This window comes from Sminthopsis crassicaudata, chromosome 2 (assembly GCF_048593235.1).
Source record: "Sminthopsis crassicaudata isolate SCR6 chromosome 2, ASM4859323v1, whole genome shotgun sequence".
Taxonomy (NCBI): Eukaryota; Metazoa; Chordata; class Mammalia; order Dasyuromorphia; family Dasyuridae; genus Sminthopsis; species Sminthopsis crassicaudata.
In genome coordinates, this window is record NC_133618.1 from 497,730,861 (window position 1) to 497,743,069 (window position 12,209).

The 12,209-nt window shown below is 39.9% G+C and overlaps 1 protein-coding gene across 8 annotated transcripts in view; it reads left to right on the forward strand.

The window, feature by feature from the left end:
- LRSAM1 (leucine rich repeat and sterile alpha motif containing 1) overlaps nt 1–12,209 on the forward strand; it is a 38,870-nt gene that overhangs the window by 13,540 nt on the left and 13,121 nt on the right. For 5 of the 8 annotated variants that reach the window (XM_074293683.1, XM_074293688.1, XM_074293687.1 and 2 more), the window contains 8 exons: nt 3,673–3,757; nt 6,607–6,728; nt 7,489–7,579; nt 8,189–8,319; nt 8,571–8,600; nt 9,669–9,791; nt 11,242–11,381; nt 12,165–12,209. In XM_074293683.1, the coding sequence (XP_074149784.1) occupies nt 3,673–3,757; nt 6,607–6,728; nt 7,489–7,579; nt 8,189–8,319; nt 8,571–8,600; nt 9,669–9,791; nt 11,242–11,381; nt 12,165–12,209 (767 nt within the window). The remainder of the gene's footprint in view (nt 1–3,672; nt 3,758–6,606; nt 6,729–7,488; nt 7,580–8,188; nt 8,320–8,570; nt 8,601–9,668; nt 9,792–11,241; nt 11,382–12,164) is intronic. The other 3 variants (XM_074293685.1, XM_074293684.1, XM_074293689.1) reach the window with 2 other exon arrangements.

Below are 12,209 nucleotides of genomic sequence, written 5' to 3' on the forward strand. Positions count from 1 at the left end.
GGAAAGGCATCGTAGATAGAGAGACTAGCAGAATAATAAGACCCAAGACTTAATGGAGAGAGTACCAGATGTGTTTGGGGAGCTAAAGCCCCTAGTGGTGCATTGGATAGAACAGAAGTCCTGAAGTCAGGAAAATTCATCTTCATAAGTTCAAGTCCAGCTTCTGGACTTAACCCTGTTTGCCTCAGTTTCCTCATCTGTAAAATGAGCTGAGGAAAGAAATAGCAAACCACTCTAGTATCTTTGTCAGAAAACCCCAAATGGTATCATGTCTGAATAACAACTAAATGTCACTAGAATCTAGCGTTTATGAGAAGAATAATGGGAGATAAGGTTGGAAGGTTACATTATAGTGTGTGGTAACAAGAGGATGATGTAGTACTAGTTTAACAGCTTTAAACCTCTGTTTCTTTACCTATAAAATGAAAATAACATGGCTTCTTTCACAGGTTATTGTAATAAAGTGTTTTGCAAACCTGTATAAATAGTTTGTTTTTAAAGACCAATTCTGTGATTTCATTGAAACTACAGATGAAAAAACTTCCTCTACCAATAGATTGATGTTTGCTTTGCAAAAGTCAACTGATTAAATGACTTGTATGAATGACATCCAGTTGGTAGGACTTGAATCCCAGGCTTGCTGGCTCTGTGTTTAGTAGACCACACTAACTCTTGTAATAAATCAATTGCTCTCTGTCAAATTAAGATAATCATATATGTTGTGATTTTTATTGGAAACAAGTCATAATGGGTCTTGAATTACAGGAAAGGGAATTTGGGCTTTATTAGTAAATAAGGTAGAACATGTTCAGAATTGTGCTTTAGGAAGAACAATCTTAAGTATTTCTTCTTAATTTTAATAATCAGTCAGTAGGTATTTATTAAGCTATTATTGTGTGCTAGTCATTGGAGACACAATGGAAAAGCAAAACCAGTCCCTGATCTTGAGGATCTGTAGTCTGGCAAGGCAAGAAAACATGTACTTGTTTGTACACATGCAAAACAGCTACAGAATCATTTGGAGGGGTTACAAAACAAGATTGGTACTCCAAGCCTAACAGATTATAAAAAACAGAAATAGTACATTTTCAATCTATTTCCCACTGTTAATTTAAATCTCCCTATCTTGTGCTCTAAAGTAAAGCTTAAACTGTGAATCACAAATCCCATATGGGGGTCATACAACTGAATGTGGGGGTTGCAAAAAATTTGACAGTGGTAAAAAGTATCATATATTCCACCAAGGTTTAATTCTTTATATAAAAATAAAGAAGCACCTCTATCTCAATCATATGTCATTTTGCTTTCATCTTTAATAAATGGTAAAATTATATGTATAACAAAGAATTATTTTAAAATAAACTTTTTTATGATTTAATATTAAATGTTTGATTTATATACTTGTTTTATATGCCCATATACCTAAGGTAGTATTAAAAATCTCGGGCAAAAAGTGGTGGTGAGTGGAAAAGGTTTAAAAAGCCCTGGTCTAGAGCAATGGTGTCTAAGTCAAATGGGTCTGAATCCCTAATAGTTGTATTGACTTAGAAAACCATAAATTAACATCATCTGTGTTATGGTTTTCTTTATTTTGTTAAATGGTTCCCAATTACATGTTAGTCTGAGCTTTACTTGGGATTTTGCAGGCTGGGAGCTTGAGATTTTTTCTGTAGGATTTGTGTTAGAAGTTGATGGAGTCAGGAAAAGTATCCTATAGAAGCTGGTACTCGAGTTGGGCCTAAAAGAAGTGAGAGATGCAAGGAGACAGAAGTGAGGAGGGAGCATGCTCCATGCGTAAGGGAGGTGGGATCTTCTGTGTGAGGAATACAAAGGAGGCCACTTGACTGTACTAGAGTCACAGGAATGGGACCAGATTGTGAAGAACTGTAAATACCAAACGGGAGTTTATGTTTAATGCTGCAGAGAACAAGGAGCCACCAGAGTTTGCTGATTGCCATTTAAGAAAAATCAAAAGGCAACTGCAGGAAGGATAAACTGGAGAAGGCAGAGACCAGAGTCAGGGAGACCAGATAGGAGGCTGTGGTGATGGTCCAGTTAGAAGTGACGAGGGCCTGAGCTAGGGGAGAGGCTGAGAGAAGGAAGAAAAGACAGAAAGTGGGAGGGTGTGTGAGAGAGAGGAAGTAGAAATGCCAGACCGTGATCACTGGATGGGAGGTTTCCAAGGGCAGGTGAGGATCAGGGACACCAAGCTTGGACGTGGGTGACTCTTAGGACAGCAGCATCCTGGGCAGAAGTAGATCAGTTTGGGAAAGCTGTTCTAAGATTGCAGTTGACCAGGCCTGACTGAAGAAACATTGTATTATATGGTCAGATTTACTTCTTCCTTCTGATCACTGAGAAAGCTACATCATAGCAGTTTCTGCAGCTGCAGCAGAGGCCCAGGTATTCCAGGTAAGCAGGGTTCAGGGAGAGAAAGCACTGGCCCTGTTTCCAGGCTGTGACCAGCCTTTCTTTTCTCATTCTGGCTCCTCTGCCTTCTCTTGGGCCAGGGGCTGGGGCAGCTTGCAGAACCAGGACAGGGGCTGATGAGGCCCATGCAGTGCGTTTGCAAGTAGTTTTCATTCACCTGCTAGAGAAGCAGAGGTTCTGGTGTTGGCTGAGCCCCAAGAGAGCCTAGTGCCCAGTTCTTAGGATTAATCACTGGATCCTTTTTTAGAAGAGTTCAATTCAGTTTAATTCAACAAGTATTTGTTAATCACCTACTGAGTGCCAGGTGCTGTCCTAGGCTCTAGGACAAAAACAAAACTCTCCCTACTCTGCCCTGCAGTAGGTATCCAGAGATGCAAAATATTTTCCGTGGAATGAGAACCCACCAGTTGACAGAATGGAGACAGGAGGGATGGCATTCCAGGCATGTCTGGGCAAGGGCTGGAGGTGAGAGAAAATTTATATGAGGAGGAGGAAGAGGATATATGCCAGTTTGACTGGAAGAGAGAGAGAGCAAAAAGAGAGAAGGAAGGAGAGAAAGAGGGAGAGGGTGTGTGAGTGTGGGTATAGAGGAAGAGCAAGCACATGAGCAAGCAGGTCTGAAGTGAGGTAATGTGAGCATCTTCTGAAAACCAGATTGTCAAGGGCTTTTTATGGCAAACACTAGAGTTTATATTTTATGTGAGAGACAATAGAGAGAGACTGAGGTGTCTTGTGCAGAGGAGTAACATCATGAGAATTTGATTTAGAAATACTGGGTAAGTAGCAGTGTGGGGATAGATCAGAAAAAAGAGAAAGGAAAGGCAGGGAGATCTGTTAGGGAGCTTCTGTGGTAATCTAGTGAGAAATGATGAGGGTCTGCTGCAGGATAGTGGCCCATGAGACTAGAGAGAAGGCAACATGGTGACAATTGCCAAGAAGTGCCAAAGCAGACTGATTTGAATTTATTATTATTATTATTTTTTGCCTTCTTTAAAGGTACTAATGCTTAATGAAAAAGGCAAGAAGCATTAGGAAGGAGAATTCCATCTTAGTGTGCCAAAGGGCCTGAATAATTGTTCAATCCAGCAATGAGAAACTGAAGGATGAATCTTAAGCCTGTCCTCTCGGTACTATCTGTGGTGTTCTTAGGACCCCTTCAGTGGAAGCTCTGTTGTTACCCTGGGAAGACTGTGTTATAGACAACTTGTAGTTTCTTCTTATTCTCTTTTCTCTCTGTCTTAGGTCTTGAATGTTGAAAAAAATCAATTGAAATGTCTTCCACAGTCCATTGGGGACCTGGCCCAGCTCCAGACCCTCAATGTGAAAGGTATGAGAGTAAGATAAACTCCCTAGTATTGGTCTCTTCACCTGAGTAAAGATCAGTTAGCTCTGAGCTACCTAGTACCGTACATGATTTGAGGAAGCTGATGGCCTAGTGACTAGAGCACTGGGTCTGGAGTCAGGAAACCTGAGTTCAAATCCAGCTTCAGACATTTCCTAGCTGTGGAACCCTGGGGAATTCATTTAACTTCTGCCAGACAAAATGGATCCACTAGAGTAGGAAATGACAAACTGCTTCAATATCTTTGCCAGGAAAACCTCAAATGAAGTTACAAAGGGTTAGACATGACTGAAATGACTGAGGAACAACACCACATGTCTTAAGCAGATATCCATTGAAAGAGTGAGAGTATTTTGTAGGGAAAAGCTGCCACATATTAAATGAGCTGTGGTCAAGGATGAGCCCTCCAGTGTTGAATGATAAGGCTTACCACAAATATTTTAAAGGATATATTTTATTCTTATAAAATTTATTATTTTGTTGATGTCTTATTTTTATATTGTCCAGATTTTCTCCTACTTCCTATCTCATATTCTTCCCAAAGAGCCATCTCTTACAGCAAATAATTTTTCTTAAATGAGGAAAGGATAAATAATTCAGTGGATCAGATGAATATATTAAAAAAAAAAATCCACCCTTAATGCTATATGTAGTCTTCTCCATTTGAAGATCTACTATCTCTGCAGAGAAGCAAAGGGAAGCTTCTTCTCATATCCCTCTTTAGAGCCAAATTTGTAATTTATTATTTCAAAACATTCTATTTTGGTAGATTTGTAGTTGTTAGTTGTTTTTTCCATGTATATTAGTGTGGTCATTGTGTATGTTGTTTTCTGACTTTTGTTTACTTTATTTTGCAGCATTTCAGATGTCTTTCTATGTTTCTCCATGTTCATTAGAGTTAATCTTTCTTTTTTTTTTTTTTTTAGTAGTATTTTGTTATTCCAAATATATATAAAAATAGCTTTCAACATTCAATTTTGTAAGATTTTGTGTTCCAAATTTTTCTCCCTCCTTCTCTTACCTCCCCCCATTCAAGACAGCAAATGATCTGATCAGGTTAAATATGTACAATTCTTTAAACATATTTCCATATTTGTGATATTGTGCAAGAAAAATCAGACCAAAAAGGGAAAAAATTATAAGAAAAAAAACAGAAACAAAAAAAGAGGATGAAAATACTATGCTTCGATCTATATTCAGTCTCTATAGTTCTCTTTCTGGGTGCGGAAGGCTTTTTCCATCCCAAGTCATTGGAATTGCCTTGAATCAATGCATTGTTGAGAAGAGTCAAGTCCAGCACAGTTGATCATCACATAATCTTGTTACTATGTATAATGTTCTTTTGGATCTGTTCACTTTACTCAACACTGGTTCATGTAAGTTTTTTCAGCTTTTCTGAAATCAGCCTGCTCATCATTTCTTATAGAATAATATTCCATTCCATTCATACACTATATAACTTATTCATCCATTCCCCAACTGATGGGCATCCATTCAGTTTCCATTGCCTTGACACTACAAAAAGGCTGCTACAAACATTTTTGCACATGTGGGTCCTTTTCCCTTTTTGATCTCTTTAGGATACAGATGTAGTAGAGATACTGCTGGATCAAAGGATATGCAGTTTTATAGACTTGTGAGTGTAGTTTCAAATTGCTCTTCAGAATTGGATCAATTCACAATTTCACCAACAGTGCATTAGTGTCCCAATTTTCCCACCTTCCCTCTGACATTTATTATAATCTTTTCCTGTCATCTTAGCAAACTGATAGGTGTGAAGTGATACTTCAGATATACTAATTTGCATTTCTCTAATCAATAGTAATTTAGAATATTTTTTTCATCTAAGAGTCATTTTTTTATAGCACAGTAATATGCCATTCCATTTATCTATTACAGTTTGTTTAACCATTTCCTATTGTGTGGGTATCTACTTTGTTTCCATGTTGTTACCGTGTTTGTTGCTACCATGAAAAGTACTGCTCTATATATTTTGGTGTATTTGGAGCTTGCTTTTTTTTATCAATATTTCTTTGGTATATGTACCTCATAGAGGAATCCCTAGTTCAAAGGGTAGAAGCATTTTAATTACTTTATTTGCTTAATTCCAAAATATTTCCCACAATGATCAACTCAGCTCTAGCAGAAGTAAATTAACATGCCTGTCTTGCCACAACTCCTCCAACACTAACAATTTCTATCTTTTGTCTACTTTGCCAATTTGCTGGGTATGAAGTAAAATGCCAGGGTTGTTTTGATTTTCATTTATCATATTGTTAATGACTTTGATCCTTCTTTCATATGGTTATTAATAGTTTGCAGTTCATCTTTTGAAAAATATTTGTTCATATCTTTTGGCCTGTTCTCTTTTGGGGAAAGGTTTTCAGTATTATATTTGTTCTGTTATTTTCTATATTTCATGGATAGCAAACCCTTATCAGAGATATTTGATACAAAAATTGTTTTCCTCAGTTGAACATTTCCCTAATCCCCACATAGGTTTTAATGACTTTTCAAATCCAAACTATTTTGATATGGGGGCAGATGGGGGTAGAAGTCAGGTTTGGGGGACTCAGCTTTTTGCTCTTTTTTCACTGCTTGATCAAAGGCATGTTGCTTCTCCATTTAGAGCTTTAGTATTTCCATTTAGGGCTATCAACATTGTTTAGAGGCTGAGGATCATGTTAAATGTATTGAATGTTTTGGGATAAGTGACTGAGGATTCTTATTGAGCCTCAGAGATGTGTCAGGCCTAAGGGCTTTATTCAGATGTGTTCAATGGCATTCAGTAAGTAGTTTGAGCGCTGAGCTGTGTGCTTGGGATTTTTCCATAGATAACAAACTGAAGGATCTACCTGACACTTTGGGGGAACTTCGTAGCTTACGCACTCTTGACATCAGTGAAAATCTGATACAGAGACTGCCTCAGATGCTGGCTCATGTCCGGACCCTAGAGGTAAATTAGAGCCATGTTCATCACAACTTGTACTCCATTTGTTTTTATCCATGAACAAAGTGGACAGCTTTCTTTTAGGAAAATAAATCAAGAAACAAGTTTTTATTAAGCACCTACTTTATGCTAGGCACTGTGACAGACACCAAGAATGCAGTGACAAAATGAAACAGTTCCTGTGCTCAAGGAGTCCCTTAGGGGAGGGAACATGTACACATATAAATATACACAAAATGAACACAAAGTAATTTGGAGGGGGAAGCTGTAGCAGGTGGTGGGGATGGGTGGGGGAGCAAGGCCTCTTATAGAAAGTTGCTTTTGAGTTGAGTTTTGAAAGAAGCTAGAAATTCTGAGACACAGAAATGAGGGAGTGCATTCTAGGCATGGGGGACTGCCTATGCAAACGTATAGAGTTTTAATTGTGAGGAACAGTAGGAAGGCCAGTTTGTTTGGGCCATAGAATGCTTGAAGGGAAGTGATGTATAATGAAGCTAGGAAAGTAAGTGAGGGCTTTGGCAGGACTTTAAATGCTAGACATTGATTATAGAGTTAATAAAAATAATAACTCTAGAGTTTATTGAATAGAGGAGTGTGACATGAAATGATGAGTCCCAAAAGATGTTCCTCATTGGTAGAGCAAGTTGTCTTTTTTTTTTTTTTTTTTTGGAAGTTCTAGAGAGCTAGCTTTAGGCTGATAAATATTGGAAGAATGGAAGAGATCAGGTATGTTGGAGGCTTTGTTTCTATCTCTGATGTTTTGCAGACTTTGAGCCTTGATGCTGCATCCATGGTTTACCCCCCGGAGGCTGTGTGTGGTATGGGTACCAAGGCCATTCAACAGTTTCTTTGCAAAGGTAAAATTGACAGTTTGGTTTCTGGTGCTTTTATCTCTCCTTAAAGTTCTCAAATATGAGTATAGGCATCAGACAGGAAATGAGACATGTCCAGTATTTTCTTTGAGCCCTTTTGCTGTGTTTTATTGCCTCGATGGCCAGATGCCAGGGGCTTTGTGCAAAATCACAAGTTCCTGGCCCAGATCCTTTCCAGCTCACTTCAGGTTGTCTCCCTTCTCCTCAGATACTCACTGTCCCACCCACTGTCTATTCCAAATTCAAATCCTGTCAATAATTGTTTTAGTCTTGGGCTTCATCTGCTTCTGTTATCCATACTGATATTCCCCTCCATTGGCAAAATTGGGTCCCTGTCAGATTTTGTGTGTGTCCTCTGTTCTTTTCAGTCCAAGGACATATATGCAAGTGATTATTCCCAGATAAAGAGGGCTGAGTGATCTTAATGGGAGGCTTGCATTTGTCAGAAAGATTTTTCTGAGTAGAATCCATTTTGGGTAATAGAAAAGTGATGGGATAGGATGTTTAGCTTCAAGACCAGGTAGGGGCTTTCTACTGACTCATAGCTTTGCCCATTGTTGTCATTTTGATAGACCTGGCTCTGCTCTTTTTCAGAATGCGGGCTTGAGTACTACCCACCCTCCCAGTACTTGCTCCCAGTGTTGGAAAGAGATGGAGGAGAGACTTCAGTGGATAGTACTGATGGACTAATTTGCAGCTATGTAAAGGAAGAAATTGAGTGGCAGGTGAGGTTAGCATGCTGATTCAGAGACACTTCCCTTCCAGAACTAAATATTCAGGGGACTAATGGCCTTTGGCCATATCTGCCAAAAGGGTGCATGGCAGAAGCCCCTAGTGCTGGTCGGTTCGATTGTGAACTAATTCCTTCAAGTTTTCAAAGACTGCTTTAAACCTGAGCCTTAGATGGATCTGCTATGGTCCTTGTACCACAACTCACCTTCTTCTCAACTGCTATTTTTTTGTTTTTGTTTTTCAGAATAAATTCTTAGATTATGAGAAGAGAAAGGTGAGCAAACATACAGAAGTCCTACATCTTTGAAAAATGGAAGCCTGAAAAAAACAGGAGGGTTGAGGTGGACATGTAGAAAAACCCAATGTTTCATTCTCTCTGAGAAGAGATGATTTTCCTTTTTAGAAAAATAACTGTCTTTGAAAAAAATTGGCAGTCCCATTCTTCTGTGTGATCTTGCTGGTTTGGCAACAGAGAAGATCTAAGGAGTGCTGATTTTGGACCTGGTTTCAATTCCTGACACTGATATTTACTAGCTATGGGGCTGTGGGCAAGTCATGCTCTTCCAAGTGTTCCTTTTCTAATCTGCAAAATGAGTGTACTAGCTGCTGTAGTATTCAAACAATATAATGTATGTCAAATGTTCTGTTAAGTTTAAAAACTACATAAATATTAGCTTTATTATCATTGCTGTTTACCTTCATGGTTTCTTTAAAGAGAGAACTAAGCTGTATTGGCCCCAGTCTACACTTAAACACTGAGAAGATTCTTTAAAGGACTGGGAGAGCTAAGCTGTATTGGCCCCAGTCTACACATAAACATTGAGAACAGAGAAGAGGGTCTCTTTCCTGAAGAAGTGTAATTCAAGCCCTCTTATCAGGCAGGGCAGAAAAGGTTTCTTGCTGCAGACCAGATTTAACCTGGCCCTCTGCTAAAACAAGCTGTGACTGTTTCAACCAAGAAGCTGATACACCACCCAAACCAAATATTTCTCTATCCCCTGCAGACTTTTTATCTCTCAGTAATTCTTTAGAAGTTGGGTTGTAAAAGTGTAGGTATTATTTTTCTCCTGTAGTTTCGGCTTTTCCCCTGACCTTTTCTTGGAGTATAGGTGATGTGTTAGGTTTTAGCTTGGTTTTCACAGGGTGGAGCTTGAGCCATTCTGAATCACAGCCCCAGAAATTCCTTGTGTCCGTCACCCCCTGCCAAGCATTGTCACACTTAGCAAGAGAGATTCAAGCTTGGGGTTTGGTCTTCTCTATGTTGGCCTATGGCGGGGGGGCGGGGAGGCAGCTTGATTCAAGTTCTTGCCATGATCCTTACCATGAATCTCTGTTCCCTCAGGAACAGAAAATGCTGGAGAAATTAGAATTTGAACGTCGCCTAGAAATCGGGCAGCGGGAACACGCCCAGCTTCTCCAGCAAAGCAATATTCAAAAGGATGAGATCCTGCAGACTGTCAAAGAGGTGTGTCACAGCCAGGATTGGCCGGGGCAGGAGGGGGGGGGAGTGTTAGGGTTAGTAGTTGCTGTTGGCATGGGGCTGGCCAGACTCTGTTGGGTCCTCTGAAACATTTTTGGCAGGGAAGGAATTGTGCTCATGTGACCGATCCCCAGAGATCACCCTCTCTTTCCCTTCTGCAATCCATGTTTACCCTGGCCCAGGAATTCCAGATGACAGAAGTTCTACTTTTGTGGCATGGAGGACTCTCCTGGTAGCTTTATTTCCCAAGGCTTAGCCTGTGCCCAGGACTGACTCGAGACCACATCTCTCAGTTACAGGCTTGATTTAGTGTGGAGGGAGGGATGGGCAGATCCTGCCTTGGTTTGGCTGGCAATGTCACTAGTCACATCAGTCAGAGATTGTAACTTGGACTGACCACATCCCTGGCTGAGGTCTGAGTTTTAAAATCATTCCACTCTAGCACCTCTTAGACTTGGTCAGATTTCCCGATCTCTCTCCCAAGCAGGAGTTTATTTAAATACATTCCAAACTTTGTCCCCATTTGTGACATCATGGGGATTGCCTGCCCAACACTGTGTGATCCTGACATGGGATGAGGCTGTGTAGAATGCCCTGAGTCCTGGATTTGGAGTGGGAGAAGCTGCTGTGAATTCTGGCTCAGTTTGGTCATCTGCATGACCTTAAGTCACTTTACCTTTTCAGAGACTCAGTTTCCTCATTACAAAGTGGTGGCGGGGGAGCACTCAAACCCAGATTGATTTCAATGACCAATCTTGATAATATGTGTGAAGTGGGAGAAGACTGATGCTTCACACTTCTCGCCTCCTGAGGGATTATGTGGCTCCCTTATAGTTATTTGGATCCTAGACATTAAGCTGGAAGGGGTCATCCAGTCACATCCTCTTTTACAGAAAAGGAAACTGGGGCACTGAAAAGCAAATCTTCACAGTTAAGTGGCTCCCCCCAAGGTGTCTGACTTCAGGCCCAATGTGCTTTCATCCCACCACCTTGCTTTATCTGCCAGCTTTATTCAATTATTTTCTTTGGCACAGTGTTCAGTCAGGTGGCAGCACTTTGGGAAACAATTAGAGTAAAAAAGAAAAGGCACTGATAAAACTTGGGAAAAAAATAAGTTAAAACCAAAGAGGGAGTTAAACCAAATCATCTAAGGTTCTTCTGAGCCCAACTCCTACTGAGGTGCTATCAATCTCTGGTGGAGCACAGCAGAATTCTAGACTATCTCTTCCCCTGCCATTGTTTCCTTCAAGCAGTGTGAGATCTCCCCAAAGGATAGGGATGTGTAAACACAAAGACATTTATGTGCTCCTTATTTCTGTCCTTCCCTCATCCCTAACCCTAAAAGCAACTGCATCTCAATTTACAGAGGAATGGGAGCTCTCACTCCTTGGATTTGCAAGCTTCTCTGTCTCAAGTGCTCTGCTTTCTGTTATAGGAGCAGTTTCGGCTGGACAAGGGCCTGAGTGAACATCAGCGCTACCTGGATGGAGAGCGTCAGCGTCTGCAAGAACAACTAAAGCAAACAGAGCAAAGTATCTCAAGCCGGATTCAGAGGCTTCTTGAAGATAATCAGAAGTAAGTCTCATTATTATAATTGTAGAGTGATTTATTCATCAGGACTTTTCCAAAGTAACAGATAGCTGACAGCAGAAACTGTAGGGAGTCTAGGTTATCATAAAGACAGGGGACCCCGAGACAAAACAAGGTATTCTGGAGCACGTCACAGCATGGGGAAAGGGGGAGCCTCAGAAGACAAATTTCCTCTTTTTTACCATTTTGCTGGTAGCTAGCTTTGCCTTGTCTTCTTTAGGAAAAGTCTTTTTTTTTTTTTTTTTTTTTTTTTTAACCTCAATGGTATTTTATTTTTTCAAATACCAAGCTAGTTCCACAACTTGTTTTTGTAAGATTTTATATTCTAAATTTTTTCCCTCCCTCCCCTCTCCCAAAGATAGCAAACAATCTGATATAGGTTAAATATATGTGCAGTCCTTTTAAACATATTTCCATACTTTCATGTTGTGCAAGAAAAATCAGACAAAAGGGAAAAAAACCATGAGAAAGAAAAAGCAAACAAACAAAAAAAAGGTAAAAATATGCTTCGATCCACATTCAGTCTCTACAATTGTCTCTCTGGATACGGATAGTATTCTCCATCCCAAGTCTATTGGAATTGTTTTGAATTACCACATTGTTGAGAAGAGCCAAGTCCATCACAGTTGATCATCACATAATTTAGGTAACAAGTCTTTATTGACTAAGTGTCCATCCTGGTACCTCAGATATCTCAGGGATACAAGAGCAGGTTCTTGGAAAAATAAAGTGATCTGATTCCGAGGAATCTTTTGATCTTTTCCACAGACAAAGGAAAAATTCTGAAATCTTAAAGTCACTAGAAAATGAAAG